Source organism: Giraffa tippelskirchi, chromosome 12, assembly GCF_054371585.1.
Source record: "Giraffa tippelskirchi isolate mGirTip1 chromosome 12, T2T-mGirTip1v1.2.pri, whole genome shotgun sequence".
Lineage (NCBI taxonomy): Eukaryota > Metazoa > Chordata > Mammalia > Artiodactyla > Giraffidae > Giraffa > Giraffa tippelskirchi.
The window spans coordinates 46,545,530-46,572,459 of NC_137286.1; the positions used below are offsets into that span (position 1 = coordinate 46,545,530).

Genomic DNA, 26,930 nt, shown 5'->3' on the forward strand with positions numbered 1-26,930 from the left:
GCCCCGAGGCCCCACCGCGCTCACTGTTGACAAACTCCTGCTCCTCGGGGGTGACGATGCTGCTCAGGTGTGACTGCTGCTTCCGGCACTGGCTCTCGGCGTCCACCCAGGTTGCCCGGTCGGGGAAATGGCGGTAACAGTGGCCCTGGAACTTGGTCCAGCCCTCCTCGCACAGCTTCTGGTCTGCAATACAGGGCAGGGGCTTGAGGAGAGGGCCGGGGTGCCAACTAGGGGTGGTGGATTCCTGTGTTCATCCTGCCTTCTGTGTCATACCCTAAAAGGCAGGGAGAGGCCCCTCTGGATGGAGGCTCAAGTGGGAAGCCAGGAGGCCTGGTCCTGCCCCTCCTCCTCCAGAGGCCTCTGGGAAATGTCGGGGACCCTCTCTTTTCCTGACATCGCCTCCCACCCCCGAAGCTTTTCTCCTGTTGATGCCTACTCGGTAGGACTGGCAGAGCTCAGCAGGCCAGGTAAAAAGAGGTGGGAAGGCAGGAGGTGTTGAGGCTTAAGGACAATTTAAGGGGACTCTGAGGAGCTCCAGGGAGAGAGGCGGTGGTGGGGGAGTGTGTGCAGGCGGCAGGAGCAGGCAGTGCTGGGGGCGTGGAATGGAAGCTTGGGTGGGGACAGAGGAGGAGAACCAAGTCCGCTTTGGTCCAGAGAAGACATGGACCTCTACGTTTTTTGATCAGAGCTGGCTCTAGCAGAGCATACACTATTGGCTTGGGGTCCATGACCCATGGTTTTTCATGTTATTTCTTGCTGGTGGATGAGAAGAGGGACTTCTCTCCCCCTGAATCTATATTGATAATGGGTCCTAAGTTCAGGAGAAAGCACTGAGGTGGAAGAGTCTTGGAAGAGTCTAGAGGGACAGACAGAGGCAGGGGCGTGCTAGAACTGGCGTGTGTCTTCCCAACTTGGCCTTTAATTTTATTTGCTTATTTATTGCTGCTCCGTGAGGAATGCGGGATCTTAGTTCCCCAACCAGGGATCAAACTCATGCCCCACTGCAGTAGAAGCAGGGAGTCTTAACCACTGGACTGTTAAGGAAGTCCCTCAACTCGGCCTTTAGTGGTATGCATTGGTAGCTTCCCTGGCCCTCGTGGGAGTGTCGTATCTTAGAAACTGGCAGGTGCTATACATCCTCTTTGAGAGCCAGTTGTTAAACATCTACCAGCACAGCACTGGACAGAGGGAATTCCAAGACCTTCTCTTCTTTCTTCCCCTGGTGTCTCACAGGTGAAGTACTGTCCCTAGGGCCCTGGGGCTGAGTGTGGGGCCATGAACCTCTCAGGCTGTGTGGCAGCCTTCTGGTCGGGCGGTTCTAGGAAGAAAGGATCAGTACTGCTTGGCAGGGTTGGAAGACAGACACAGAGAGGAGTTCGTGGCCGGCAGTCTTTGAAGAAGGAGGCAGAGCAGCAGGAAGAGCTTAGGAGGAGGTTGCTGGTTCCCCTGCCACCAACACCTTCCCCAAAGGGTTTGGAAAGAAAGGCGGAGAGGCTTCAGAGATAACTGAGCACCTGAGGAAGCCACAGACATCATCCCAGGGCTGACTTGTGGGGTCAATTCTTGGACCCCCTCAGGGCCTGAGGGCTGAGCTGAGCTGGCAAAGCTGGAGGGAATAGCTGACCCTGGAGGAGCCAGGGTCCTGCAGAATGGAGGCTCTGGGGAAATAAGCCACAGACTTCCAGCAAGGCTACAAGAAGGCGCAGGGCCACAGCCAAGGCTGGAAGCACCTGCTGGGGGTGGTGAGTGCTCAGGATTGGATGGGAGAAGAGAGGCAGCCCTGCTCAGCTGGGTGCCCAGGCCCAGGGCCCAGTCCTGGGGCTCTGGCAGCACCCTCTCTTTGCTGCATCAGAAGGCAGAGCCCTGTGCAGGTACCTCCTCGCCCAGCCTGGTACCCAAGAGCTATGGTCTGCATGGACATTCCAGACTCTTCTCCCTGTGACAAATATTCTGGCACCTTGGGGAGAAAATCCTTGTAACTCTCCAGGCAAGACCCGTTGCACCAATTTCTTAGAGCCTTGGGGTGAAGGTGGAGTATGGGAGGCTGCAGAGAAGGAGGGTCCAGGCCAAGCCTTTTTGTCCAGAATTACCTCCACCAGCCTGAAACATTCCAAAACTATCTTCCCACGCTGATTAGGAGTTTCAGCTGCTGTCTGGAAGCTTCTGGGATGTACAACTTGAGGGTTCATTGTAAATGGCTTTGCGCCCCTAAACACTTCCAGTTCTGCATGGATCATTGCTACTAGCAACAGCAAGCTTTTCTGAGATGGGATGGCCCTGAGACTCAGGAGGATGAGGAGACTAGGAAACACCAAAAGTAGGAGAGCTTCAGGCATAGTCTGGCCTCAGGAAGTTCCTGGCCCACAGCTCCCCTTGGCAGGTCCTGACCCAGATGCAGAAGCACAGGGGTTGGCAAGAGGAAGCTCATCCAGTGTAGGGGGCGCGGGTTTGATCCCTGGTTGGGAACTAAGATTCCACATGCCGCGTGGTGTGGCCAAAAACAAAAAAATGTTTAAGAAGGAACAGGAAGCTCAGCTCCTGTCCCATGCAACGAGGCTCTGTTCTCTCTGGCCAGCCTTTTGCCTTGCACAAGGAAGGGAGAAAGGAAGCACAGACTGGAGTGGTGTTGTCATGGCAGCTGTCATGGTGGCAATGATGACAAGGTGACACGTAGCAGTCCCTGTGCATGTGTGACCTGAGTATGCTGGTGACACAGGAGCTCTCAGACAGACCGACCATAGCTCTTGCCAGAGAAGAAGAAGTCAGCTTGGCCAGTGTGGTGCAGTGGCTCCCCGGGCCATGGAGGGGCCACTAAGGTCCCGTGGGCAATATGGCAGGCAGACACAAGCCCATGGGCATGCTGGGAAGATCCATGGCCATCATCCAGATCAAGGACCAATGACTCCCACCCATAGCTTCCTTCAAGACAAATGCATGGAATCGGCTCTGTCTTCTTAGTCTGATGCAGGCACCAACTTTGCTGGTGGCATCTGGCAGCCCTGGAGAAGGTTAGCATTTGAAGTTTCTCCCAGAGCCCCACCTTCCAAAACGCAGACTGGCCTGGCCTGCCTGGCTCTTCATGGTCAGGTCAGCCAGTGCACTGGAGGAAGGTTTCCGCAGGGAACAGCAAGACAAGGAGTGAGAGTGAGAGAGGCTGACTTTTCAGTTGTGGCCCAGGAAGTGGCTGCCTGGATGGATCTTGGGTGGGTGGGTGGGGCCAAGCCAGGGCCTAGAACCTGTGGTTAGCAGGGAAGGGTGAGGGAGGAAGAGTGGGTGCAGCAGTTAGTAACATTAGCTGAAGCCGAGACGGCCGTACCAATCTCACACACGTCCCCTTGGTAGCTGGGAAGGCATAAGCATGTGAAAGAGTCGATGGCGTCCACGCAGGTGGCTCCATTCAGACAAGGGCTTGAGAGGCACTCGTCAATGTCTGCAAGAAACCAAGGGCCACCATTAGGACTCCTGCTGGCAACTCCCGCTTCTCAATTGCATTGCAGCTTCTTTATGGGTGGCCAGCCCTGTGGTTCTCCACAGCCCTGGATTTCCTAAGAACTGTTGCTGCTGCTGCTGCCGCCGCCATCTTGGAGCACTGAGCCAAAGATCCAACAAGGGTTTTCTCGCATGTGTGTGATTCTTGACTGGCAAGCTTGGGGCACTGGAGCCAGGTTTCCCAGTAGGTGAAGAGATCTGGTGCTTCTGAAGGCAAAGGCCTATTGTGAGAGTGAGCCTGGAGTTCCCTCAGGTGTCTTCTCTTGTGAATATTTCAAGCGGCCTTGGGGTCTGAATTGGTTCTCAACATGGCAGTCAGCAAGGATGCTGCAATTCAAGTGCTGGAAGCTTAGTTAGAGCTCTTTCTTTTCCTAACTTCTTCTGTCATTTTGAACCAAGGAAAGAGGACAAGGCCATGCAGTACTAGAACAAACAAGCTAGAAGTGGTTCGCAGAGTACAGGTTCATGAGAAAATGGCAGCGTGGAATATTCACATGAGATTTTCTTTTTTTGGTTGCAGAACCTTCTTTGTCTTCAGTAAATAAAGGTCTAGAGTATCTTATAAAGATGAAGCCAATTTTGTTATCTTGGGGGGATGGAACAGAAACCCAGTCTAATATCTCCCCATGTAATCTTCTCTTCCAGCCTAAGGCCTCAAAAGAGGGACATCTCCAGTGAATCATGATTTCTAGAAGGGCTGCGTCCTGGCCAGTGGGAGACCAGTGTTGGAAGCTGGCAAGGCACTTAGTAAGTGGCCACCCACCAGCACCAGCCTGGGATACTGGCAGGTCTCCATCAGCCTTGTTCCCCAGAAGACTCTTCTCTCCTTCTGTTCTTCTAGTCCAAGATGTTCTTTGTGCTCCATCTTTGTGGGCCTTATACTGGTAAGTCATTGACCTTTGCCTCAAATTTTCATCCATTAGCCAAGATGAGAACTGAAACTCCTAATCTAGTCTTTCTGTATCTTTCAGAGAAGCCAGAGACCTAGAAGATCCTTCTACTCTTTTCGTATTCGTTCTTCAAAGGCACCTGTTGGGTTCCTTCCTCTGAGAACATGACAAAAGGTATTGGAAGCTCCTCTTCCCAGGGGATTCATACAATTCTGGAATGAATAGATTCCACTGTCTTATAGGTCAGCATGATGTGTACAGCTATGTTCATACAAACTTCAGGACCTGACGTGTCCATCGGCGGTCTCCACATAGGCACCTTCCTAAATACGTTCCAGGACTTAGTTCTTACTTCTTAAGAACAGACTAGACCGTTAAAGTCAATCCTCTGAGAAGAAGATAAAAGCACTTTCTTCTGGATCCTTTTCACTAGTGCGTCACTGATGTTATCTAGAGCTGAGTTGGGTTTGTGCCATGAGAGGCCCTGAGAATCTCAAGTCCTCAGGGAGGTCTCTCTTCCCACGAAGTTCTTGACTTTATTTCAGGGAGTTGTACACCATAGGCTAGAAACCAACAGTTCCAAGTTTGAAACTGTTCCAAGCAAAACCAAAATGCATGGAGGAACGGGCTGAAATCCCAGCATGCACTTGGATTCCCAGCATGCACCAGGATTCTCAGCAGCAGCAGTAGCAGCAATAGGTCAGGCCGGTGGGCTGGGCAGAAGCTGGGGGAGGCTCTTTCGCTTCTACTGTTGTCTTTTGGTCCATTAGCGTCATTATGGGAGATGGGAAGCACTGGGCAAGGGGGTATTAAGCAAATGTAGGCGCTAAAGCAGTTGTACAGAGCAGGGGCGGGAGTGGCCCTTGGGAAGAAGAGCTAGACATCAACCCTGGGGCCTCTGGCCAACCCACGGGGGAGAGAGTGGGAGGGCAGAGGCCCAAGGGAGGTCAGGCCCGGTGGCCTCCAGTGGTCCCAGAGGCTTATTTTACATCACTTGCCCTCCCTAGGTGGCCTGAGCCCTAGGACAGTGTGTTTTCCTTTGTTGTGTTTGGCCAGGTTGTGGAATCTGAGAAGGCTGCAGGGACTAGACCTCAAGGAACTAGTTTCCTGGGCTCAGAAGCTGTTTCATACAGTGCCCAAGATTCACAGATGAGGAGGGAAGGAAGGGCCATAATCCTGAAGACCTGAGAGCCTATGAGTGGCACTGGGGCAACTTGGGCCTTCAGCAGCATGGAGAGGGCAGGACATCCTGGGTGGGGCCTTCTCTTTAGCCACTAAGGCCTGTGGTGCCTCCTCTCCTCTTCCTCTGATTAGAAGAGCCATTCTGGTCCTGATTCACCCACCTCTTTCAGTGAAGGCAGTTAGAATATCGCTTGTCTTCTGGAACCATGAGAACAGTTGGGCTGGGCCCTGCTGTACTTTGGGGACCCAAGACAAGGTGATAGCAGATGGAGAATGGGAAGGGCTTTGGGCAGACTATGTGAAGAAAGAGAGGAAAGAGAGGGAGCCATTATCTCCCAAGAATCTTCCATGAGCCAGACACCATATCTCACAACCACTTATCCTCCAGGTGTCCCTATAGCATGGATGTCATTGTGTCATATTATAGATGAGAAAACAAATGAAGTGACCTACCCAGGCTGGTAAGAAGGGAAGATAGATTGGAGGAGATGGAGGAGAGAATTAGACCATGAGGGTGAAAGTCAGGCCTCTGTTATATGTGGGGAGAGAGAGACACTGGAGTCCTGGATCTCAGCATCTCATTACCCTTTGTGCCTTCCCAGCCAAGGGCTCACAGGTCACCACTGAGTAGGGACTCTGAGTCTGCTTTCCACTACTCTAACCAAAAGGGAATTTTTGTTCCTGAACAAGGCCTTCTAGTGATGTTGCTAGCTAAGAACCCCTGGTAAAGGTGATGGTAATAAAGATACTTGCAAATAATCACCTTGGCATCTGAATTGGAGAACTCAGGCCTCTACCCTGAATAGATCTTGTCCAGCTGTTGCCTGGGTCAGAGCTCAAGACATCCAACTTAGAGTTTATTTTGTTTACAGAAAAAGTTGAGTGAAGTGACAGCAGGTGCTTTTACTCAAGTGATATCCAACCAAAGGGGTTGCCACTCATAAATACCATGGTATGAGTGCTACCCCTCAAGTTGTTCAGTGCACAAGCTGTGTGGCTGTATGTGATGACCCTGGACATGACTTTACTGAACAAGGATGGGGGGAAAACCCCCTCAAGAAGCACAGAGGCTATTTCGTAGCTCAACAGATGCTCTGCACCCTGCAAAGACTTAGGATCAATCAGGATGAACATAATTGAACATATATACTTGCTTTCTGGTATATCACAATTGATAGTAGGACTATGTGTGTGTGCTCAGTCGTGTCTGACTGTTTGCCACCCCATGGATTGTAGCCTGCTAGGCTCCTCTGTCCAGGGAATGCTCCAGGAAAGAATACTGGAGCAGGTTGCCATTTCCTACTCCAGGAGAAGGACTATAACAGCATATTTATCAGTTACAATTAGCTTTAAAAACAAACATGATTAAAGTCACAGTTATTTATACTGTCAAGTCTTGTAAAAGTTGATCTTGGATGCAACCTTAATATTCTACTTCTTAAATTCAATTAGTTGCCTGCTAAAATCTGCCTGTGGACTTCTTGGTTATGTCAAGTCAAGATGTAATCTGTATTTTCACTTGTAACCATGTATTTTTACTTGCTTTGAAAGCATTTCCCCCAACCCCCAGGGATAAGGTTTCACTGGAATTCAAACATCACCCCCCTGGGGGAAGAGACAGTGTCAGATCATAGATCAGAATCTCAAATCCACAAAATGAAAAATGTCAATAAAACAGAAAAGAGTCTGATTAAAATTTAAGTTCATGCCCTTCTAACCATGGAGTTTAGAGAAATCCAGGCAATGCCAGTGATTGCTGGGAAATTTAATGTGAGATCTGATTTCTTAAACTTAGCTGCCCATTAGAATCATTGTGATAGTTAATTTTTAGATTTAAAAAAAATTACCAATAGCACCAGAGTCCCTCTCCAGACCAAATGAATCAGAATAGCTCAGGGTGGGGCCCAGGTATGGTGTTTTTTAAAAGCATCCCAGCATTCCCCTGGTGGTACAGTAGATAAGAATCCACCTGCCAGTGCAGGGGATGTGGGTTCGATCCCTGGTCTGGGAAGATTCCATTTGCACAGGGCAAGTAAACTGGTGTGCCACAACTACTAAACCCATGTACTGTAACTACTGAGGCCCGTGCGCCTAAAGCCCGTGCTCTACAACAAGAGAAGCCACTGCAATGAGAAGCCCGAGCACTCGAGAGCAGCCCTCACTTGCCACAACTTGAGAAAGTCCATGCGCAACAACAAAGACCCAGGGCAGTGAAAAATAAAAAAAAATAAATAAAAATAATAAAGCATCCCAGGTGATTCTAAGGAGCTGCCAGGATTGAAACCTCAGGATCAGAAATCTAATTCCTACAGGAAAGACTGTGTTAACAATTGGAAGTGAGGACAGTGCTTCTGCTTTTTAAGTTGATAGGAATAGGATAGTCTTGCTTTTTTTTTTTGGCCACATCTTGTGGCCTGTGGGACCTTAGTTCCCCAACCAAGGATCAAACCAGGACCTCCTGCAGTGGAAGCGAAGAGTCTTATCCACTGGACTGCCGGGGAGCTCTCCAGTCCAGCTCCTAACTGCCAGAGAATCTGTAGTAGCAGTAGTGCTCTGCCGCTAGTCGTGTCTGACTCTTCTCGACCTCATGGACTGTAGCCCTCCCGGCTCCTCTGTCCATGGGATTTACCAGATAAGAATACTGGAGCGGGTGCCATCTCCAGTATGGCAATACTGGTTGCCATCTCCTACTCCAGGGGATCTTCCCAACCCAGGGATTGAACCTTTGTCTCTTGCGTCTCCTGCGTTAGCAGGCAGATTCTTTACCACTGTGTCACCTGGGAAGACTTGCTAAAGAATCTGAGTATTCATTAAACATTTATTTTGCTGTAAAGAGTACAGATTAATAATTTATCAAGAACTTGTTTACGGAACACTGACTAAACAAGATGACACAGATCTATAAGGCCTTCTAACAACCTGTGGTTCCTGGTTCTAGAGCCAGATGACAGGTGGGTGATCTATGGATGCTGGACACCATCTGCAGTCCTTTTGGAAGCACCAAGTCTTGAGTTAAATTGAACAGGAGTGACTTGGGACCCCACGGGTATTGTGGTGGGCATTGAGATGCCAGATTTTGCACGTGGATGACTCTTACTACTTGCTCTTTAGAGATGACAAAGCTTTTCGTAATCAGTGGCATGAGAGACAGAAAAGGGAACCTGTAAGATGTACATGGATGATCTTAATCCTCACAGCAGTGTTTCTCAGCTCTGCCTGCACACTGGAGTCACCTGGGAGTTAAAAAAACCCCAGTGCCAAGGCCACAGGACTATTCTAATCAGAGTCTATAGGGGTGGGACCTAGGCACCAGGTCTTAAAGCAGAGAACTACCATCTTTGACACTGTTTACAAATGAGGTAGCGAGGGCTCGTCTGTGTCTAGTTGAACCAGTGCAATACTCCAGCCACTCTTCATTCTGGTTCCCCTGAAATTTAGCTTCTAGCTTTTTAAGACCAACAACTGGTTGTTACGTTCAAGAGAAGGTTTCTTATTCAGCTGGATGTGTTAAGCAGTGAAGACCTGAATTCTTTTTTTTTTAAATTACAAATTCATTTCTTGGATATTAGCACACATATGTTTTTGATATGAAAAGTGTTAGAAATTGTTAGTTGCTCAGTTGTGTCCAACTCTTTGTGACCCCATGGAAGCTAGCCCACCAGGCTCCTCTGTCCAAAAATTCCTCTTAATATGCTATTAAAATAATGCCTATCAATATAACTCAAACTAAATGGCCAATTGATTAGGTAATTACTGAATAGATCTAATTCAATTGTTAACTGAAATAATAAAAGTGTTTCCTGAACTGGTCATTGTAATCATCTTTTAACCCAGTTGGTTAGTTAAGTCGCTCAGTGTGTCTGACTCTTTGCGACGCCATGGACTGTATGTAGCCTGCCAGGCTTCTCAGTCCATAGAACTTTCCAGGCAAGGATACTGGAGTGGGTTGCCATTTCCTTCTCCAGGGAATCTTCCCAACCCAGGGATTGAACCCAGATCTCCCGCACTGCAGGCAGACTCTTTACCGTCTGAGCCAATTGGTTGGGATATGCATTAATTACAGAGTATTTTGCACTCTTATCCACCACCCTCACCACATGCACATAACAACAGTTTTGAAGACCTCAGTTCTTGATTGGACTCACTCAGTGGAGTTAGGCAAATTGCTTAACCTTTAGGGGCTGCACTTTCAAATGGACAGGATTACCAGGCTCTCAGAGCTGCCTGGGGAGGAACTGCGGGAAGGAACGCCCGTTGGAAATATGCACGATTAAAGAAAAGCTGTCTTTAGGGCAGATTAGCTAAGGTCCATTGTCACCTACTTCTAATTTCAGAGGTGCCAGGACGCGAGCCTTGCTGCGTGACTTCTGATACAAGTGTTCCATTTTTGTTTCAAGTATCAGGTTGGAGAAGGAGTTGCTAAGAACAGAGAGAAGTGTCAGAAGATGCTAAAAGAGGGCAAGGGGGCTCTGATCCTGGTGGCTGCCCCCATCCCAGAAGCCCTGCTGGGCCCTGAGTCTGTTCCTCACTGACCCAGGCTGGGCTGGCTGACAGAGCTGAGCTCCACAGCACTTCACCCAAGGCTGGCGCCTTGCTGCTCTCCACCTGGACACCCAGACAAGGGGGGACGCATCTGCACAGCTGGCAAGACGTCCACCAGGCAGACACAGTCACTTCTACTGCCGACTGAGGGCTCTGTGTGCTGCAAAGCACACCAGGTCTCCCCAAATTTTCATCAGCGGTGGTCTCTCCCAGGACAGAGGTAGTCCTCTGCCTTCCCCTTGAGGGTGGAAGACAGAGGGGTGTGTCTACAGCCCCTGGGGTCACTATGGCTCAGTGGAAGCACCGTCCCCTTGGCAGAAAGGCCAGGACCTTTCTAAGAGAACCAACCTTCTCTGGCCACAGAGGCCTATAGTGGTCTCAGTCACGGCCCCCACATGTGGGCAGAGGCTGACCCCAAAGGGGAAGAGAGTGAATAGTATACACCCTAGAGCCTGTTTGCATATATATATTTATATAAATTTCCTGTGTAAGTGCCAAGCATATAGCAGGTTTATATTAGGAGTGTATATATATTAAGAGTGTATAACTCATTCACAGTAATTTCCCTACATGTGAGCCTTCAAGTTGCAAACTTTCAAAGATGCGAACGTGCATGTGGTTCCAGCAAGGAACCGGAACCCGTGCCATCAGCATCAGGCATGAGTGACATGGTAGCTTGCCCTCTGTCTCCTGTTGCTGATGACCCTTCAGCTCTACCATCTCCCACCTCCAATCCCTCCTCCATCAGCAACTCTTCTTGCCTGTTCACTCGATGCCAGCCCCTGTATGCCAGCTGTTGTACTGTACTCCTGTACTTCTCAAGGTACTGTTCTCCTGTACTTCTTAAGGTACTGTCCTGTATGATTAAAAATGTTTTCTTTGTTTTTGTGTTTGTTTTGTATGTATGATTTGTGTGAAAAGTATTGTAAACCTATTACAGTACAGTACTCTATAGCCAATTGTGTTGCTTGGGTCCCTAGGCTAATTTTGTTGGACTTAGAACAAACTTATGAATGTGGTCTCTGTACAGAACTCATTTACATGGAGGGGACTTGCTGTATTATTTTGCATATATATTGATATCAATATTAACGTACCTTTGTGTATGATGTAAAGGCACTTTGCATATGTCTTAGGAATGAAGCCCTTTAATGGAAGGCCTGGGGTCTTGGATTTCTAACTCCAGACACAAGCAGGAGTAAGGACGTGGAGGCAGTGCAGAGAGCTAATCCCAAGAATCTGAGCTTGGAGGGAACTGGGCGTTTCTTCCCTCGAGGGTGGTGATGTTGATGAGCTGAAATGTCCTCACAGCCACAGGCCTCCAGGTGCTCAGGGAGTGATACACAGATTCTATCATCTCATTTTGGGAGCCACCTCCAATCAGAGGATCCCCCAGGCTTCTCACTTATCTCACAAGCTGCTTGGACAAAGAGGCCCCAGCATGGTGGGTGCTCAAGGATGAGGCTCCTCTGCTGGGTCATAGCTGACCTGCAGCCGTGAATCCTGGAGCTGGGAGTGATGAGTTCTGTCTGTGTCATCTCCTTTAAGGCGAGAAGGGTACTCAAACCCCACCCAGGTCCCCAGAGGGGACCATAGGGGCTTTCCCAGAGGGGTCCACTCTGCATGATGCAAGACAGCCTATCCTCGCACTCTCCATCCCAGGTACTTCGGTGCCTGACCGGCTCTCTTCAATACACTCCCTAGCTCAACATTTCTTTGAAGTCTCCAACTTTATCTTTAAACTTCAAGCACCTTTTGGATTTTGCTCATAAAACAATCATTGGCTTCACAAAAAAAAAAAAAAGAAATACTTCTCAGTTTAATGGCTTTTTCTCTCCTAAACCATCATGTAGAACAGACCCTCTAGAAAGACATGCCATGTTTATCCTGTGGTTGCTACCCCAACACGTCACTATGTTCGCTCCTATCCCAGTGTGACAAGAAACTTGCAGGTGACCTCGGACGCCTCCTCCTGACCCTTCTGTCTGCACCCCTCAAGGCCGCCGAGGGTCTTACCTATGTAGCAGTGCTTGCCAGTGTGGCTGGAGGGCACAGGCATATGACATGTCCCTCCGTCTCCTGGCAGTTCCTAGCACCACAGAACTTCTTGGCACAGGAACTGGTGGGGGCTGCAACCCCCAGGGAGAGGCTGGGCATCAAGAATGTAGCTGCCTGGGGGTATAGCACAGCCTCTAGGACCTCCAGGGTGGGGCCCCAGGCCACAGAAACCCACAAGGCTGGTTTGGGGTCAACATGATTTCTGGGGACTCTCTCCCTCCTGAGCCCCTGCTTCTGGTGGGTTCTCTGATTGGACTCTCAGTACACAAGGGGATGCAAGGGGGCCCAGAAGATAAAGGAAAATCAGCAGTGGCTGGGTTTGTGTCAAGGCGAGACCATTACTACAGTACAGAGGAGGGTTCAGTTGCACAGGGTCAGGGTGAGGATCCAGGGTCCAAAGGCAGGACACACCTGAAGTGATGCATCATAGTTTCTTGAACTGTGCAGGTTTTAACCCTGCACAAAGTAAATATTGGCACAGAAATGTCATCAGCAGATTCATTCTCTCCTCTCACACTCATTCCATGGGCCAGGGGCAGGGGAAGAATTTCCAGCACTATCTAAATAGTACTTGTCGTGCCGAGTACAGATAGTTGAGTTCACATATAAATGTTTGTGTGATGTAACTCTACTGTGACCGTAACAGTTGTGAACCTACAAGTGTGTATTGTGTGCAAAAGATATAGCCTCGTTCTCGACATAATTATATCTCATTTACTCTTCCCTGGTACTATTGCTATTTTACAGATGAGGCTCAGAGAGGTTAAGAAACTTGCCTAAGCCTGCACAGCTCAGAACCTTGAGTCTACACTGCTTCCTACCATGCTACAGTCTGAATCACTCTGACCCACTTAAAGAAAAATAATCCCAACTGTACCTGTTGTGGTTGCCTCTGAATCATCTGTCCCTCCTGCAGAGATTGGGAGAGAAGCATCAGTTGGGGAGGTGGCTGTGTCGGCTGTTTGGCTCTCTTCTCCTGAGTGCACAGGGCTTGAGGATTCGATTTCTAAACGCGCCTCTGCAGGGCGCTGGGTCTGCTGAGTCCACTCGGGTTCTGGGATGGTGGTGCTGATGACAATATCCAGCCCCGAGGTGTGGCCAGACAGGTCTCCGCTGATGTCAGTCCTGTCTCCAGAAGCCAGGGGAGTGGCGGAAGTTGAGCCTGATGCCTCTACGCTCACGTCAAAGGTGGTGGTTGACTCTCCACTCACTTCTGAGGTGGCCGAGCCCTCCGTAGGGCCTTCTGGAAAGGCTGAGGGGCTGATGCTAGCTCCCAGGCCTGAGGCTCCCTCCAGACCAGCTTCATGGAAGGTGGAGGTGGTTTCACTCAGGTCAGGGGATCCAGAAGCTCCTCCGCTTGCCTCGGGGGCAGCAGATGCTCCCACCTCGGCCTCGAGATGGGCTGACGTCTCACCACTGGATTCTGGGACTGATGACGCTTCTACTCCAGATCCAGGGAACTTTGGCACATCCCCAGATGCAGAGGCTTCACCACTGGATTCAAAAATCTGGGGGGTGTATGTTACAGGGGGTCTCTGACCCAGTTCCTGGGAAACGGTTGGTTCAGTAACACCCTCCACCAGCTCAGACGTGATTAACGTAACTTCTGGAAGTCCAGAGGCCTCCCCACTGGTGCTCGGGGCTGCAGAGGATTCCCCACTTACATCAGTGGTGCCAGAAAAGTCCCCACTAAAATATGGAGTACTTGCAGGCCCCCTACTGGGCTCCACCAGCCCAGACTGAAGCCCACTTCGGTCCAAAGATCCCAAATGGTCTCCAGACACGTCTGGTGCTCCAGAAGGGGCACCACTAAGTTCCAGAATGCCTGAAGGCCCTTCTCCTGCTTCTTGGGCAGTTGGAGCCTGGGTTACAGATTCCACCAAAGTCCTGTCTACAAAAGAGACAGTGGGGAAACCAGACGGAAGTCCACTGCTGTCATACGCTCCGGAGGGTAGGCTGCTCCCACTCTCAGCTCCGGAGGCTTCTCCACTGACCTCAGTTACTCCACTTGGCAGGCCACTGAATTCTGGAGGCTGGGACGTAAACCCACTGGAGTCAATTGCTCCAGAAGACAGTCCACTGACATCCACTAGCCCAGATGTTCCTGAGAGATCCGCCTCTCCTGAAGGGAGGCCACTGAGCTCCACAGATCCTAAGCCTTCTTCTTCTTTAAATGTCGTTGGGGTCACTTCAACCAAACTTGTGTCCACGAATGTAATGCCAGAAGATTCACCACTGCCACTCACGGCACTGGAAACCAGGTCAGGGATCCTGGGTGTTGTCCCACTGAACTCTGGCAAACCCGATGGTTGCCCACTGAGATCAGGGATCCCGGGTGCTTCTCCACTCAGGTCGGTTATGCCGAATGGTGGACCAAGGCCAGAAAGAATTCCAGAAACTTCTCCACTGATTTCCGGTTGTCCAGAGGGCAGTCCGCTAAGCTCAGTCATGCCAGATATTTCTCCAGAAAACCCTGATGGCTGCCCACTGACCTCAAGAAGCCCAGAAGTTTCCCCACTAATGTCAGGAAACCCTGAGGGCTGTCCACTGACACCAAAGAGTCCAGAGGTTTCCCCACTGATGTCAGGAGACCCGGATGCTTGGCCACTGAGCTCAGCTCCTGAAGAGAGTCCGCTTGCTCCTCCACTAATGTCCAACTCACTGAAGGGCAGCCCAGATGTTTCTCCAGCACCGCTGATGTCAATGGTTCCCCTTCCTTCTAGTTCACCTGCTGTGGTGGCTGTGACGACTTCCACTAATGTAGTATCCACTAGGGAGACAGTTGGGAACCCAGATGGAAGTCCACTGAAGTCAGGAAGGCCAGAGGATGGGCCACTTCCAAGGTCCACCCCAGAATACTCACCACTAAATCCAGAAGGAAGACCACTTGCTTCTGGAGCTTGCCCACTTCCTAGAGTTACAGAAGGTATTCTGCCAAGGTCCAAGGCTCCAGAAGCTGACCCAATCAAGTCTTCTTTTCCAGAAGTCAACCCACTAAGGTCCCCAGCTCCAGAAGCAGAGATCTCCAGATCTTCCCTTCCAGAAGGAAGTCCACTAAGGTCCCCTACTCCAGAAGCAGAAGTCTCTAGATGATCCTCTCCTCCAGAAGGAAGTCTACTGAGGTCCTCTACTCCAGAGGCAGAGATCTCTAGATGACCTTCTCCAGAAGGAAGAACACCGAGGTCCTCTACTCCAGAGGCAGAGACTTCTGGACCTTCTCCAGAAGGAGGTCTACTGAGGTCCTCTACTCCAGAGGCAGAGGTCTCTAGATGACCTTCTCCAGAAGGAAGTCTACTGAGGTCCTCTACTCCAGATGCAGAGATCTCTAGATGACCTTCTCCAGAAGGAAGAATACCGAGGTCCTCTACTCCAGAGGCAGAGACTTCTGGACCTTCTCCAGAAGGAAGTCTACTGAGGTCCTCTACTCCAGAGGCAGAGATTTCTGGACCTTCTCCAGAAGGAAGTCTACTGATGTCCTCTACTCCAGAGGCAGAGATTTCTGGACCTTCTCCAGAAGGAAGTCTACTGAGGTCCTCTACTCCAGAGGCAGAGATTTCTGGACCTTCTCCAGAAGGAAGTCTGCTGAGATCCTCTACTCCAGAAGCAGAGACCTCTAGATGACCATCTCCTCCAGAAGGAAGTCCACTGAGGTCCTCTACTCCAGAGGCAGAGACTTCTGGACCTTCTCCAGAAGGAAGTCTACTGATGTCCTCTACTCCAGAGGCAGAGATTTCTGGACCTTCTCCAGAAGGAAGTCCACTGATGTCCTCTACTCCAGAGGCAGAGGTCTCTAGATGAACCTCTCCTCCAGAAGGAAGTCCACTGATGTCCTCTACTCCAGAGGCAGAGATCTCTAGATGAACCTCTTCTCCAGAAGGAAGTCCACTGATGTCCTCTACTCCAGAGGCAGAGATCTCTAGATGAACCTCTCCTCCAGAAGGAAGTCCACTGATGTCCTCTACTCCAGAGGCAGAGGTCTCTAGATGAACCTCTCCTCCAGAAGGAAGTCCACTGATGTCCTCTACTCCAGAGGCAGAGATCTCTAGATGAACCTCTTCTCCAGAAGGAAGTCCACTGATGTCCTCTACTCCAGAGGCAGAGATCTCTAGATGAACCTCTCCTCCAGAAGGAAGTCCACTGATGTCCTCTACTCCAGAGGCAGAGATCTCTAGATGAACCTCTTCTCCAGAAGGAAGTCCACTGATGTCCTCTACTCCAGAGGCAGAGATCTCTAGATGAACCTCTTCTCCAGAAGGAAGTCCACTGATGTCCTCTACTCCAGAAGCAGAAACTTCTGGGCCCTCACCCCCAGAGGGAAACCTGTCAACTTCAGGAGTGCTGGTCCATGTAATTCTCTCTTCTTCGCCTGAAGGCAGTCCACTTTCCACAGGCAAGCCTGAGCCCACTGCAGAGGTGACCCCACTGGAATCAAGGTCTCCAGAGGGCAGTCCACTTGCACTTTCCCCTGAGGGCTGCCCACTGAAGTCTAGGTGTCCTGAAATTTCTCCACTGCCTGTGAAGTCACCACTGACTTCGGGCACCCCAGATATCTCCCCAGAGCTTGGCAGCTCAGTCCTGCTGGGCACTGGGGCTGAAAGTGTGGATGGCTCCTCTGAGGGGAATGGCTTCTCTGAGGGGAATGGCTCCTCTGAGGGGAATAGCTCCTCTGAGGGGAAAGGCTCCTCTGAGGGGATCGGCTTCTCTGAGGGGAATGGTTCCTCTGGTGGGAATGGCTTCTCTGAGGGGAATGGCTCCTCCGAGGGGATTGGCTTCTCTGAGGGGAACAGTTCCTCTGGGGGGAATGGTTTTTCTGAGGGGAATGGTTCCTCTGAGGGGAATGGCTTCTCCGAGGGGAACGGCTTCTCTGAGGGGAACAGTTCCTCTGGGGGGAATGGTTCCTCTGAGGGGAATGGCTTTTCTGAGGCTGACGGCACTTCCGTTGCAGAAGGGCCTTCTGTGTACTCCTCTGTTGCTGCGCCAGTGGGAGGCCATGTAGGAGGGATCCCTGGAGGAAAGGAACAAGAAAGACGAGGTGTGAATTTAGTAACTCTGCCCCATTTTAAGCTCATGCAGAGAAGCTGAACTCCATTCCTTCCACAGTAACACTTTCTCCTCAAGAGCTCAGAGATGTGTCTAGACATTTTCTAATGGAACCTTGCACAGACACTTGGGAGAATGGGGACCAGGAAACTCCCCACCACCCTCAGGCTCTGCTTTGTGAGACTCTAGGGGGTGCCACCCACACAAGACACAGTATGTGAGAGCCTGGCTGCCGCTGAAGGCAATCAAGGTCACCTTCTTTCAAGTGCTTCTACATTATCACCTCATTTATCTAGAACTATGATTTTTAAAGTGTGGTCTTTGGACCATCAGCACTGCATCAGCTGGGAGATGGACAGAAAAGCAGATTCTCAGGTCCCTCCCTAGCTCCAATGACTTAGGAATTCTGGGGCAGGACACGGCACAATGTGTTTTAATATTTATGCCCTCATGTTTGGGGCAAGACATGGCATAATGATTTTAATATCCTGACCATGCTGATAATCCTTGTAAGTGAGAATTGTGCACCAGAACTCATCCCTCTGAGGCCAAGAGGGATGTTTGCAAAAATACATCAACTTTTTCCGTTCTGAGAGCCATAATAGGGCTAATAGAGAGGATTTGGAAAAGAGAGAGAGAAAAGAAAGAAATTCCATAACTCTAAATAATTATGGTTACATTATTTCCTTTCTATCCTGTTTCCTTTGGCATTGAAAAATAACTAGCTGGGATTGTACCTTGCATGTATTTTTGGGCTAATTTCCCAGGCAGAGACCTTGAGCACAGAGGGTGCTGGGTCCCAGTGGTCAGGCTCGCAGCCTACTCTCACTTAAAGGAGAATCCTGGATAAGGGTGGGGAGCTCAGGAGCAGTGGTGGCATGCATGCAAGAGGATTTTAGGTGGATATTTATCTATCTAAACACACATACACATGTGTGCGTGCACATTCAGTCACTTCAGTCGTGTCTGACACTTTGCAATCCCATAGACTGTAACCCACCAGACTCCCCGGTCCATGGGATTCTCCAGGCATGAATACTGGAGTGGGTTGCCATGCCCTCCTCCAGGGGATCTTCCCGACCCAGGACTCACACCCAGGTCTCCCGCATTGCAGACAATTTCTTTACCACTGAACCACCAGGGAAGTCCCCCACACGCATACACATACACATAAATATATGCACACACCACCAATCAGAAAATAGCCACTTACAGACATTACATTTTTGGTTTTTTGTCAAAAACAAGTCAATTTAAAGAAAAAGGTCCAGAGTTAACAGCAGTAGAGATGGTTCTCCATATGGCTCAAATCAGTGAGGTGGTAGGGAACTGATGAAATATTGGGAAATATTTCTGTGGGGCCACTGGTGTCCCCTCCCATAAATAACTTCTGTTACTGGCTGCCTGAGTCCTGTGCCAACCCACACACTCATGCCTAAAAGAACTCAGTTCTTCCTGTCCTGGTGAAGGGTGAGGAAAGGGCCTGGAGCAGGTATGACTACTGGGTGAGGTCTCTGAGTGAAAATTCTACTTACTCCACTGATGCAACTTTACCTCCTGGGTTTGCATTTCCAGCACCCAGAGGAGCACTTGGTGCAGCCAGATTGCCTGGGCACTGTGCACTGACTGAGTGACGGATGAATTAGTGGGAAGCTTTGATATATTCCTATCTTCAAATGCATGTGACCCTGGGCAGACTGACTCTGCCACGTACACACAGGTTACTATGCATCACTATAACTCAGCCTTACCCAAAGTGGGCCATGTTAAAAATGTTCCACAAAAAAAAAAACCGACCCTGTAGTCAGATTCATTTGGGACTCATTGAATACACTGCCTTCTCTGCTTTACAGAGCATATTAGCTCATCCAAGGCTCTGAGAAGGTCTGCAATGGCGGGGGTTGTGGGGTGGGTGCTATTAATGTTTCTGTAAGCCAGGATTTCCTAAACCTGATGCCTGCTGCTGCTGCTGCTGCTAAGTCGCTTCAGTCGTGTCCGACTCTGTGCAACCCCATAGACAGCAACCCACCAGGCTCCCCCATCCCTGGGATTCTCCAGGCAAGAACACTGGAGTGGGTTACCATTGCCTTCTCCAACCTGATGCCTACTAAACACTTTTTCCAATAGGGTTTGGAGTCTGTGGATTTCATCCCAGCAAGTCCCATGTGATTTAATCATGACAGCTGTTGCTCAGGAAGTTCTGACTGGGGACACCTGGCCCAAAAAAAGGACTCAGAAGGAGGAACAAGACAAGGAGACAGATTACAGTGGGACTGCCAACAGCCACCCCCTCCCAGGCCCTTTCCCCTCTGTTGGAGTTCCCCCCACAAGAGTTTTAAGAGGTTAGGGAGTAGGGGTATGAATGTAGGAGCACAGAGTAAGTGAGAGTCCTTCAGTTGATACAGTGCTGGGCATTTGGGGCATGTAGCTGGAAGATAATTGAGTGCAGAGAGAGAAATAGTGAAAGAGAGAGAGAGAGAGAGAGAGAGAGAAGAGGTGTGTTTTATGAACAAAGCTGCCTTTTTTCTCCCTGAGGAGTTGGTCCTAGATGCCTGCTGAGGTGGCTGAAGTTGCCCACGGCAGCACACTTAGATAGCATCAGGGCTGGGGGTCAGGGCTGGGGAAGCAGAGCATGGGTCCCAGGGAGAGAACACCCTCTCCTCCCCCCATCCAGGCCACACCCTAGCCCAGGGAGGCAGCAGGAAGTGCAGGAGAGCCCGGACGGACCTGGTAGTGGGAAGGTGCCCGCTGGGGTGTAGGCAAGTTCCCATTCCGTCTTGTTTTCTGGCTCAACAGTGAAGCCTGGGATTGCAGTCGTCTCCTCCCCGACGGGCACAGCAGCCACGCCAGGCCCCACTTGGGTCACGATCCATTCCTCCACTTCAGGGCCGGGTGTGGGTGTGCTACCCTCCTCTTCTCCTGGAGAGGGTGTCGCTGAAACACCTAAAGGGGATATGGGTGGTGAGGGCTGGGGGCTCCCTCTTACCAGTGACCCACCCCAGGCTGACCCTTCTTCAGGGGACCCAGGGGACCTTGAGGTGGGCCAGGCTAGTGCACAAATCTTGCTGGTCCTTGGCCTTCCAATCCCCACCCAGTCCAGTGAGATGATGTTTGTCTTTAATTAATAAGAGCTGTTTGCTTCAACTATATCAATATGCACACACCATCAGCACTTTATTTCAGGGTGGTCTGGGGCACCTCTTTTGCAGAATCTATTATACATGCCAGGCATTATTTAAAGGTGTGATGCATAAATGCATAAACTCATCTTAGGGGACTTCCCTGGTGATCCAGTGGCTGAGACTCTGTGCTCCCAATACAGGAGCCTGGGTTCAATTCCAGGTTAGGAAACCAGATCCCATACCCTACAACTAAGAGTTTGCATGGAGCAACTAAAGATCCCTCCTGTCACAACTAAAGATCCTGCATGCCGTAACTAAGACCCAGCACAGCCAAATAAATAAACAAATATTTAAAAATTAGATAAAATCATTTTATCCCACAACAGCCATGTGAGAGAGATACATTATCTCACTTACAGACAGGGAAACTAAGGTTAAGTGACTTTTCCAGGGTCAGTGGCTTCTAAGTGACAGATCTAGTCTATGGGCCCAAGTATCTGGTGCCGGGGGCTTCCCAGGTTGTGTAGTGGTAAAGAATCCACCTGCTAATGCAGGAGATGCAAGAGATGTGGGCTTGATCCTTGGGTCAGGAAGATCCCCTGGAAGAGGAAATGGCAACCTGCTCCAGTATTCTTGCCTGCAGAATTCCATAGACAGAGGAGCCTGACAGGCTACAGCCCATGGGGTTGCAAAAGAGTTGGACATGACTGAGCGACTGAGCACACAGCACAGCTCTTAAGTACTGCAATGATGCTGCCTTTCTTGGGGACAGAAATTATGTTCCAAGTGTGTCTGGATCAAAATCAGGAGAGTGCAATTTAACATGCATGAAGCCATCTTAGCACTGGCTGGTGAAGGCAGGATTCACTGACTGGGAGTAACTGTTCTGGTTTAGTGGGCTTGATCGGGAAGGAAGCCAGGTTTCTCAGCAGATGTATAAAAGGCTGAGTCTACAGAGGGTCGGCGATGGATGGTAGAGATGCTTGGCTGAGAATTTATTGGGAGGCTAATTGGCTTGGCTTCTGATGTCCAGAGCAAGGAGGGGGTGCTGGGGCAAGGGACTCATCAAATCCTCTGGGAAGGGATTGGCTTTCTTGACTGGCAGAGTGAGACTGAACTTTCTTTGAATTAGGTTTTAAAAGGTGACCCTGGGGCTTCCCAGGTGGGGCTAATGGTAAAGAACCCCGTCTGCTAATGCAGGAGACATAAGAGACATGGGTTTGATTCCTGGGTCAGGAAGATCCCCTGGAGGAGGGCATGGCAACCCACTCCAGTATTCTTGCCTGGAGAATCCCACAGACAAGATCTTGGTGGGCTATGGTCCATAGGGTCTAAAAGAGTTGGACACGACTAAAGCGACTTAGCACTGAAAGTCTTGGGAACTTTGGGAAGTTCAAGGTTTGTTTGTTTTTTTAAAGATCCTTTTTTTTTTTTTTTAATTTAGACCATTTAAAAAGTCTCTATTGAATTTGTTACAATATTGTTTCTGTTCTGTTTTGTTTTTTTGGCCACAAGACATGTGGAATCCTAGCTCCCAGACCAGGGATTGAACCCATGCTCCCTGCATTGGAAGGCTAAGTCTTATCTACTGGACTGCCAAGGAAGTCCCTTGAGGATTTTTTTAAAAAATTAACTTTATTTTGAAATAATTACATATTCACAGGAAGTTATAAATATACTGAGTTTTGATGTATAATATGTAAAATATGGCACAAGCCAGTACTACAATCTACATTCTGGGCAGTGCATCTGGACCGATGGACCCTGTAAGAACTCATCCAATCAGAGCCCAGCCAGGCCTTGGCCATGCCCACTGAGTTGATGACATCCCTCTCAGAACTCTGATAACATGGCATAGAGTCCTCAGCATGGGTCAGTTAGAAATGTGAATTTTTGGTGCTTCTAGTGAAGAATAATTTGACTAAACTCATCACAGAAATATTTAGAAGCAGATGAAAGTTTGACCAGGCTGTACAAATCAAAACTGTATATATACTTATATACACACATACACACAACATATACGTGTGTTATTTATTTGCAAAGCTAACATTTACTGAGCATTTACCATTTCCCAGATACTATGCTGAGTGTTCTGTATGCACTACCCCAGTTAATCCTTTCAGCAACAATTCGAGGTAGGAAATATTATATCATTATTTTATAGAGAAAGAGAAACAGAGAGACTAAGTGACTTGCCCAAGGTCACACAGCTACAGAGCAGCAGAGTCATAATTAAAATTCAGATCTGCCTGATTTTAGAGCCCAAGTTCTTACTTATTATGTGTCTCTGGGGGCACATTAGAAGGATGTACTTGCCATGGAGTCAAAGCCTAAGGTCACCCTGCCCAGAGGGACTGACTTTTTCTTCTTTGCTGTGATGGATGGGCAGAGATCAGGAGGGACGAGCCCGGGGGAGTCACCCCCGAGACAGAGGGGGGCTGGAGGAGAGATGAGGACACAAACCTCGGAAGCAGAAGGCGTGGTGCCGGGACAGTGGATCCAGGAGGCCCGTCTGGTTAGGGTAGAGGTAGACGGTTCTCACGCCTGGTTTGTCGCCACCGCAGGCGGGCCTTGGCGTGACGATGGGGTAGCGGAGGCTGCCGTCGGACAGCCATCCCGCGTAGCACTTGTCTAGACCACGGCTCCAGGCAGCGTAGAGCTGGCCCGTTGTGGCCAGCGTGGCGTTTTGGGATTCACAGAACTCCTGGGCTTCCTGGAAGGTGAACTGCTCCAGGCGTGTAGCGAAGAACACCTCCCCTGGGGGTAGAGGCAGGTGGCAGGTGTGAGCCTCGGTGTCCAAGGCCAGAGCAGCCGCTGCTCCCCCAGGGGCAGGGCAGCTGCACTGAGACGAGTTAGTCACTCTCCATGCGAACAACCTCTCTTCCTTCTCTCTGGATTCTCCAGTCACACTTAGGCACCCCTCTTCTGTCTAAGAGAGGCACTCCTGGGCACCCCGTGCTCCCTTAAACCTCAGCACTTAATCATGGAGCACTGAATGCTATGGACCTGTGGCTGCACCCGTATCCTGTGAACTCAAGGAGTGGGGCCTGTGGCCACTCTTAGGGGTTGGAGTTCCAACACCCAGAACAATACTGGGGTCTGTGTCTGATCTGGGGAGAGGAAGTTCATATTTACTGAACACCTGCTTACACCAGGCACTTTTCATGCACATCTCATTTAATACTAGTGAAGTCCCTGATATAAGCATTAATCAGCTCCATTTTATAGATGAGGAAACTGAGGCCTAGAGCGGTTAAGTAACTTGCCCAGGTCCCCAAACAAGTGAGTGGCAGTGTTGAAATCTCTTCAGAATATCAGCATTTCCAAGATTGGGTTCAGTGGGACAGTGATTTGTTGATTTTAATTGAAATGATAAGAAATAAGACCAAACAAGTGTCTGTATTTCACTAAGCTTGGGTGATGCTTGGTTAAGCAGAGTTGAAGAGGTTTGTTTTTTTTTTTTAAATGCAGGACTTCTCAGAGCCTTTGATTTGCTCATGGGCATTGAGATTCTCGATGAGGCAGAAGGTGCATATAACATTTTCTGGTATAAGTAAATTAATTCATTTGTCCATAGAACTTATTGCTTTTTCAAGAAACCAGTGCTTCCCTGCAATGCTGAGGAATCCACATGAACCATTTGGGAGACAGACAAGGGGCCTGGCCTGAGAGAAGGACTGGGAAGGCCTTCTTTCTTAAATAGGATCCTTTCCTGGCTGCCTGCCCAGGTGAGAATGGGACTGGTGGATGGTGACTCCCCCTCCTCTGTATCGCCACATCAGTCCCCTTGCCCATCCACAGCCCGAAATGTGAGGACAGGGCCTGTACCCTCGAGTCTGTCCACGTAGCAGTAGACATCGTAGGTTTCTGATGGTGGCCGCACGCCGTAGGTCCGGACCCCTGGGCTGCTGTCCTTGTCACCCACACAGGGGGTCCGCGGGCTCACAATGGGGTATCTGCAGGGGAGGGTGGGAGGGGCAGATGAGAGCTTGTTTTGGAAAACTGGGGATGCGAGGCCCCAGGGTGAGGCCGGTAGGTCTCCTGAAGGATTCAAACCAGGAAGGAGGACTTCCCTGGTGCGCCAGTGGTTAAGAATCTGCCTGCCAGTGCAGGGGACACGGGTTCAATCCCTGGTCTGGGAAGATCCCACCTGCTGTGGGGCAACTAAGCCCATGTGCCACAACTACTGAGCCCATGCACTGCAACTACTGAAGCCCGGGCACCCTAGAGACCATGCTATGCAACGAGAGAAGCCACCACAATGAGAAGACTGCACCAGTAACTAGAGAATAGCCCCCACTTGCCACAACTAGAGAAAGTCCGCAAGCAGCAGCGAAGACCCAGTGCAGCTAAAAATAAAATAAAATAAAACAGGAAGGAATCTCTCATGCAACATGTTCCCTGTGCAGCTGGGGCAGGGGGCAGCCTAGGGGCCATTGAAGGATTCCTGGCTTCAGAAGAAAGCCCACGGCATGGAAGGGTCAGGCTGAGGCGGACTGGGGGGCTTGACAAGGAGCTCTCAATGTTTCTTGAGGAGAAATGAGCAAGGAGATAATGTCTCCTGGGGCCCATTCCCACCCTCTCAGAATATGTCTTGGTTCTGGGGGAGAAATTAAGGGGTCAGCCAGAAACCACTAATTAACGAAGCACACAGTGTGGTGGGTGCCCACTCGGTGGTGGGTACCTCAGGCTCAGGCTCTCCAAGCCTGACCTCTCACGGTTGGGTTTGGATGGGGAGGGGAGCCCAGCTCGTCCGTCACCTGACTGTCTGGTCCTGCAGCCAGCCGGCGTCACACTGCTCGTAGCCTGCTTCATAGGCGGCCTGGAGCTGCTCGGGCGAGGCGATGACGGCCCCAGTGCGCAAGCAGGCCTGTTTGGCCTCCTCAAAGGTCAGCGAGTAGCGGGAGGAGCCCGGGCGGTAGTGGAACACGACTCCTGGGTGGGAAGGAGAGGGAGAGAAGGTGAGACAGGTCAGGATCAGGGCATAGACCAAGGGCCACAATGCCAGTGCCCATGGTACTTGGTTCTCAAGGCCTTGCAGGTGTGGAAGGAGCCCTGTCTCCTTGAGGAATGATCTCCTTTCATCTCCTCCTTCCTTTCCTACTCCCCATCTGATTTCTTGTCAAGCTGGTAATCTCTGCTTGTTCAAACTGTTCCTGAAATCCACATTCCTGAGAAAGCCTTCTAGGACCCTTCTACCATGGGTGTCCCCAACCCTTCATTCTGGGTTCCTCACTCCGAGGCTGCTCATTTGTCCCCTGACGCTTTAAAACAAATGCACTTGCTCTTAGTATAAAAAGAATAAGTGATCACTGGACAGCATTCGGAAAATTCAGAGAAGGACAAAGAAGAAATCAAACAGATCAATCAAACCACTGCCTTTCTTCCACTTGGCCTGAAGTCCCGGGTTCAGGGGGTAAGTGGTCCTCCTGAAAATGGCTGCAAGCGTTTGTGCGGGTGCACTGGGTATACGTCTGGGGATGAGCACAGGACACAGCCTGTCCATGAACCCCCACTCACTCTGCGTCTTCCGTTGCATTTAACTGGACACACATTGGTTTTTGACACTTCCCTGGGTGCCTGGCCAGTTAATGTCCAGTTGCGGATGGATCCCCAATCAGAGTCTCCCCCACATTCTGGTCCTTTCCTGTGTTAGATGCTCATCTAGCCATTGGCACCTTTATGGGTGGCGGCCATGTGGAGGGAGTGAGGGTCTCTCCAGCCCTGAGCCAACCCTGGGACACAGCTGTTGTTGGCCTTACTCCCAAACTTCTAAGCAATTCTTCCTTCTCAACATACTGTATTTATCTGGGTGATTCAGGCTGACATCTTATTTGGTGGCATCACAGGAGTGACGGTGGATGGTGGTGTCCATCTGCTCTGCCCCCAGGTGGAGATACTACCAAGGTCCTGATGGAGGCCACCCCAGTACGTCTTTCCTATTCATGAACTTGAGTTTTGGAACCAGCCAAGTTCTATGTGATGTGACATCCCAATTATCCAAGTATTTATTTATGTTTTGGTCACCCAGCACGTGGGATCTTAGTTTCCTGACCAGGGATTGAACCCATGCCCCATTCATTGGAAGTGCGGAGTCTTAACCACTGGACTACCAGGGAAGTCCCCATCAAGACATGTATTAAGCACCTGAAACACCATCATCCCAGAACCGAGGTGGCAAACGTTTTCTGGAAAAAGCCTGACAGAGCACATTTCAGACTTTGTAAGCTAAATGGGTTTTGTACATCTACTTGATCCTACCCTGATAGCCCTAAACGGCCCTAAATGGCCACAGACAACATGTTACCAAATGGGTGTGACTTTATTCCAGTCAAACTTTATTTGTGGACATTAAAATTTGAGTTTTATATAATTTTCACAATATGTCACGAAATGGTATTCTTCTTTGGACATGTCCCCTCAACTACTTAAAAAGCTTCTTAATTCTTAGTTCATGGGCCACAGAAAAATGGAACATGGGCTAAGCCTAGGTTTGGTCCATGGACCACAGTTTGCAGACCCTTGTTCTGGAGGGCCGGTGCTATGAGAAGCCCTGAGGGTACCCAGTGCAGCCAAGCTCAGCGGCTCTATTCTGCGGAAGTGC

General features: G+C 50.0%; 1 protein-coding gene across 1 annotated transcript in view; it reads right to left on the bottom strand.

The window, feature by feature from the left end:
• Nucleotides 1–26,930, bottom strand: part of ACAN (aggrecan) — a 68,649-nt gene that overhangs the window by 3,644 nt on the left and 38,075 nt on the right. Inside the window, 11 exon segments of the mRNA XM_081547209.1 lie at nt 25–183; nt 3,317–3,430; nt 12,120–12,146; nt 12,149–12,232; nt 13,039–14,602; nt 14,654–16,820; nt 16,965–17,166; nt 19,929–20,144; nt 22,790–23,083; nt 24,155–24,282; nt 25,087–25,261. Coding sequence (XP_081403335.1) covers nt 25–183; nt 3,317–3,430; nt 12,120–12,146; nt 12,149–12,232; nt 13,039–14,602; nt 14,654–16,820; nt 16,965–17,166; nt 19,929–20,144; nt 22,790–23,083; nt 24,155–24,282; nt 25,087–25,261 — 5,130 coding nt within the window.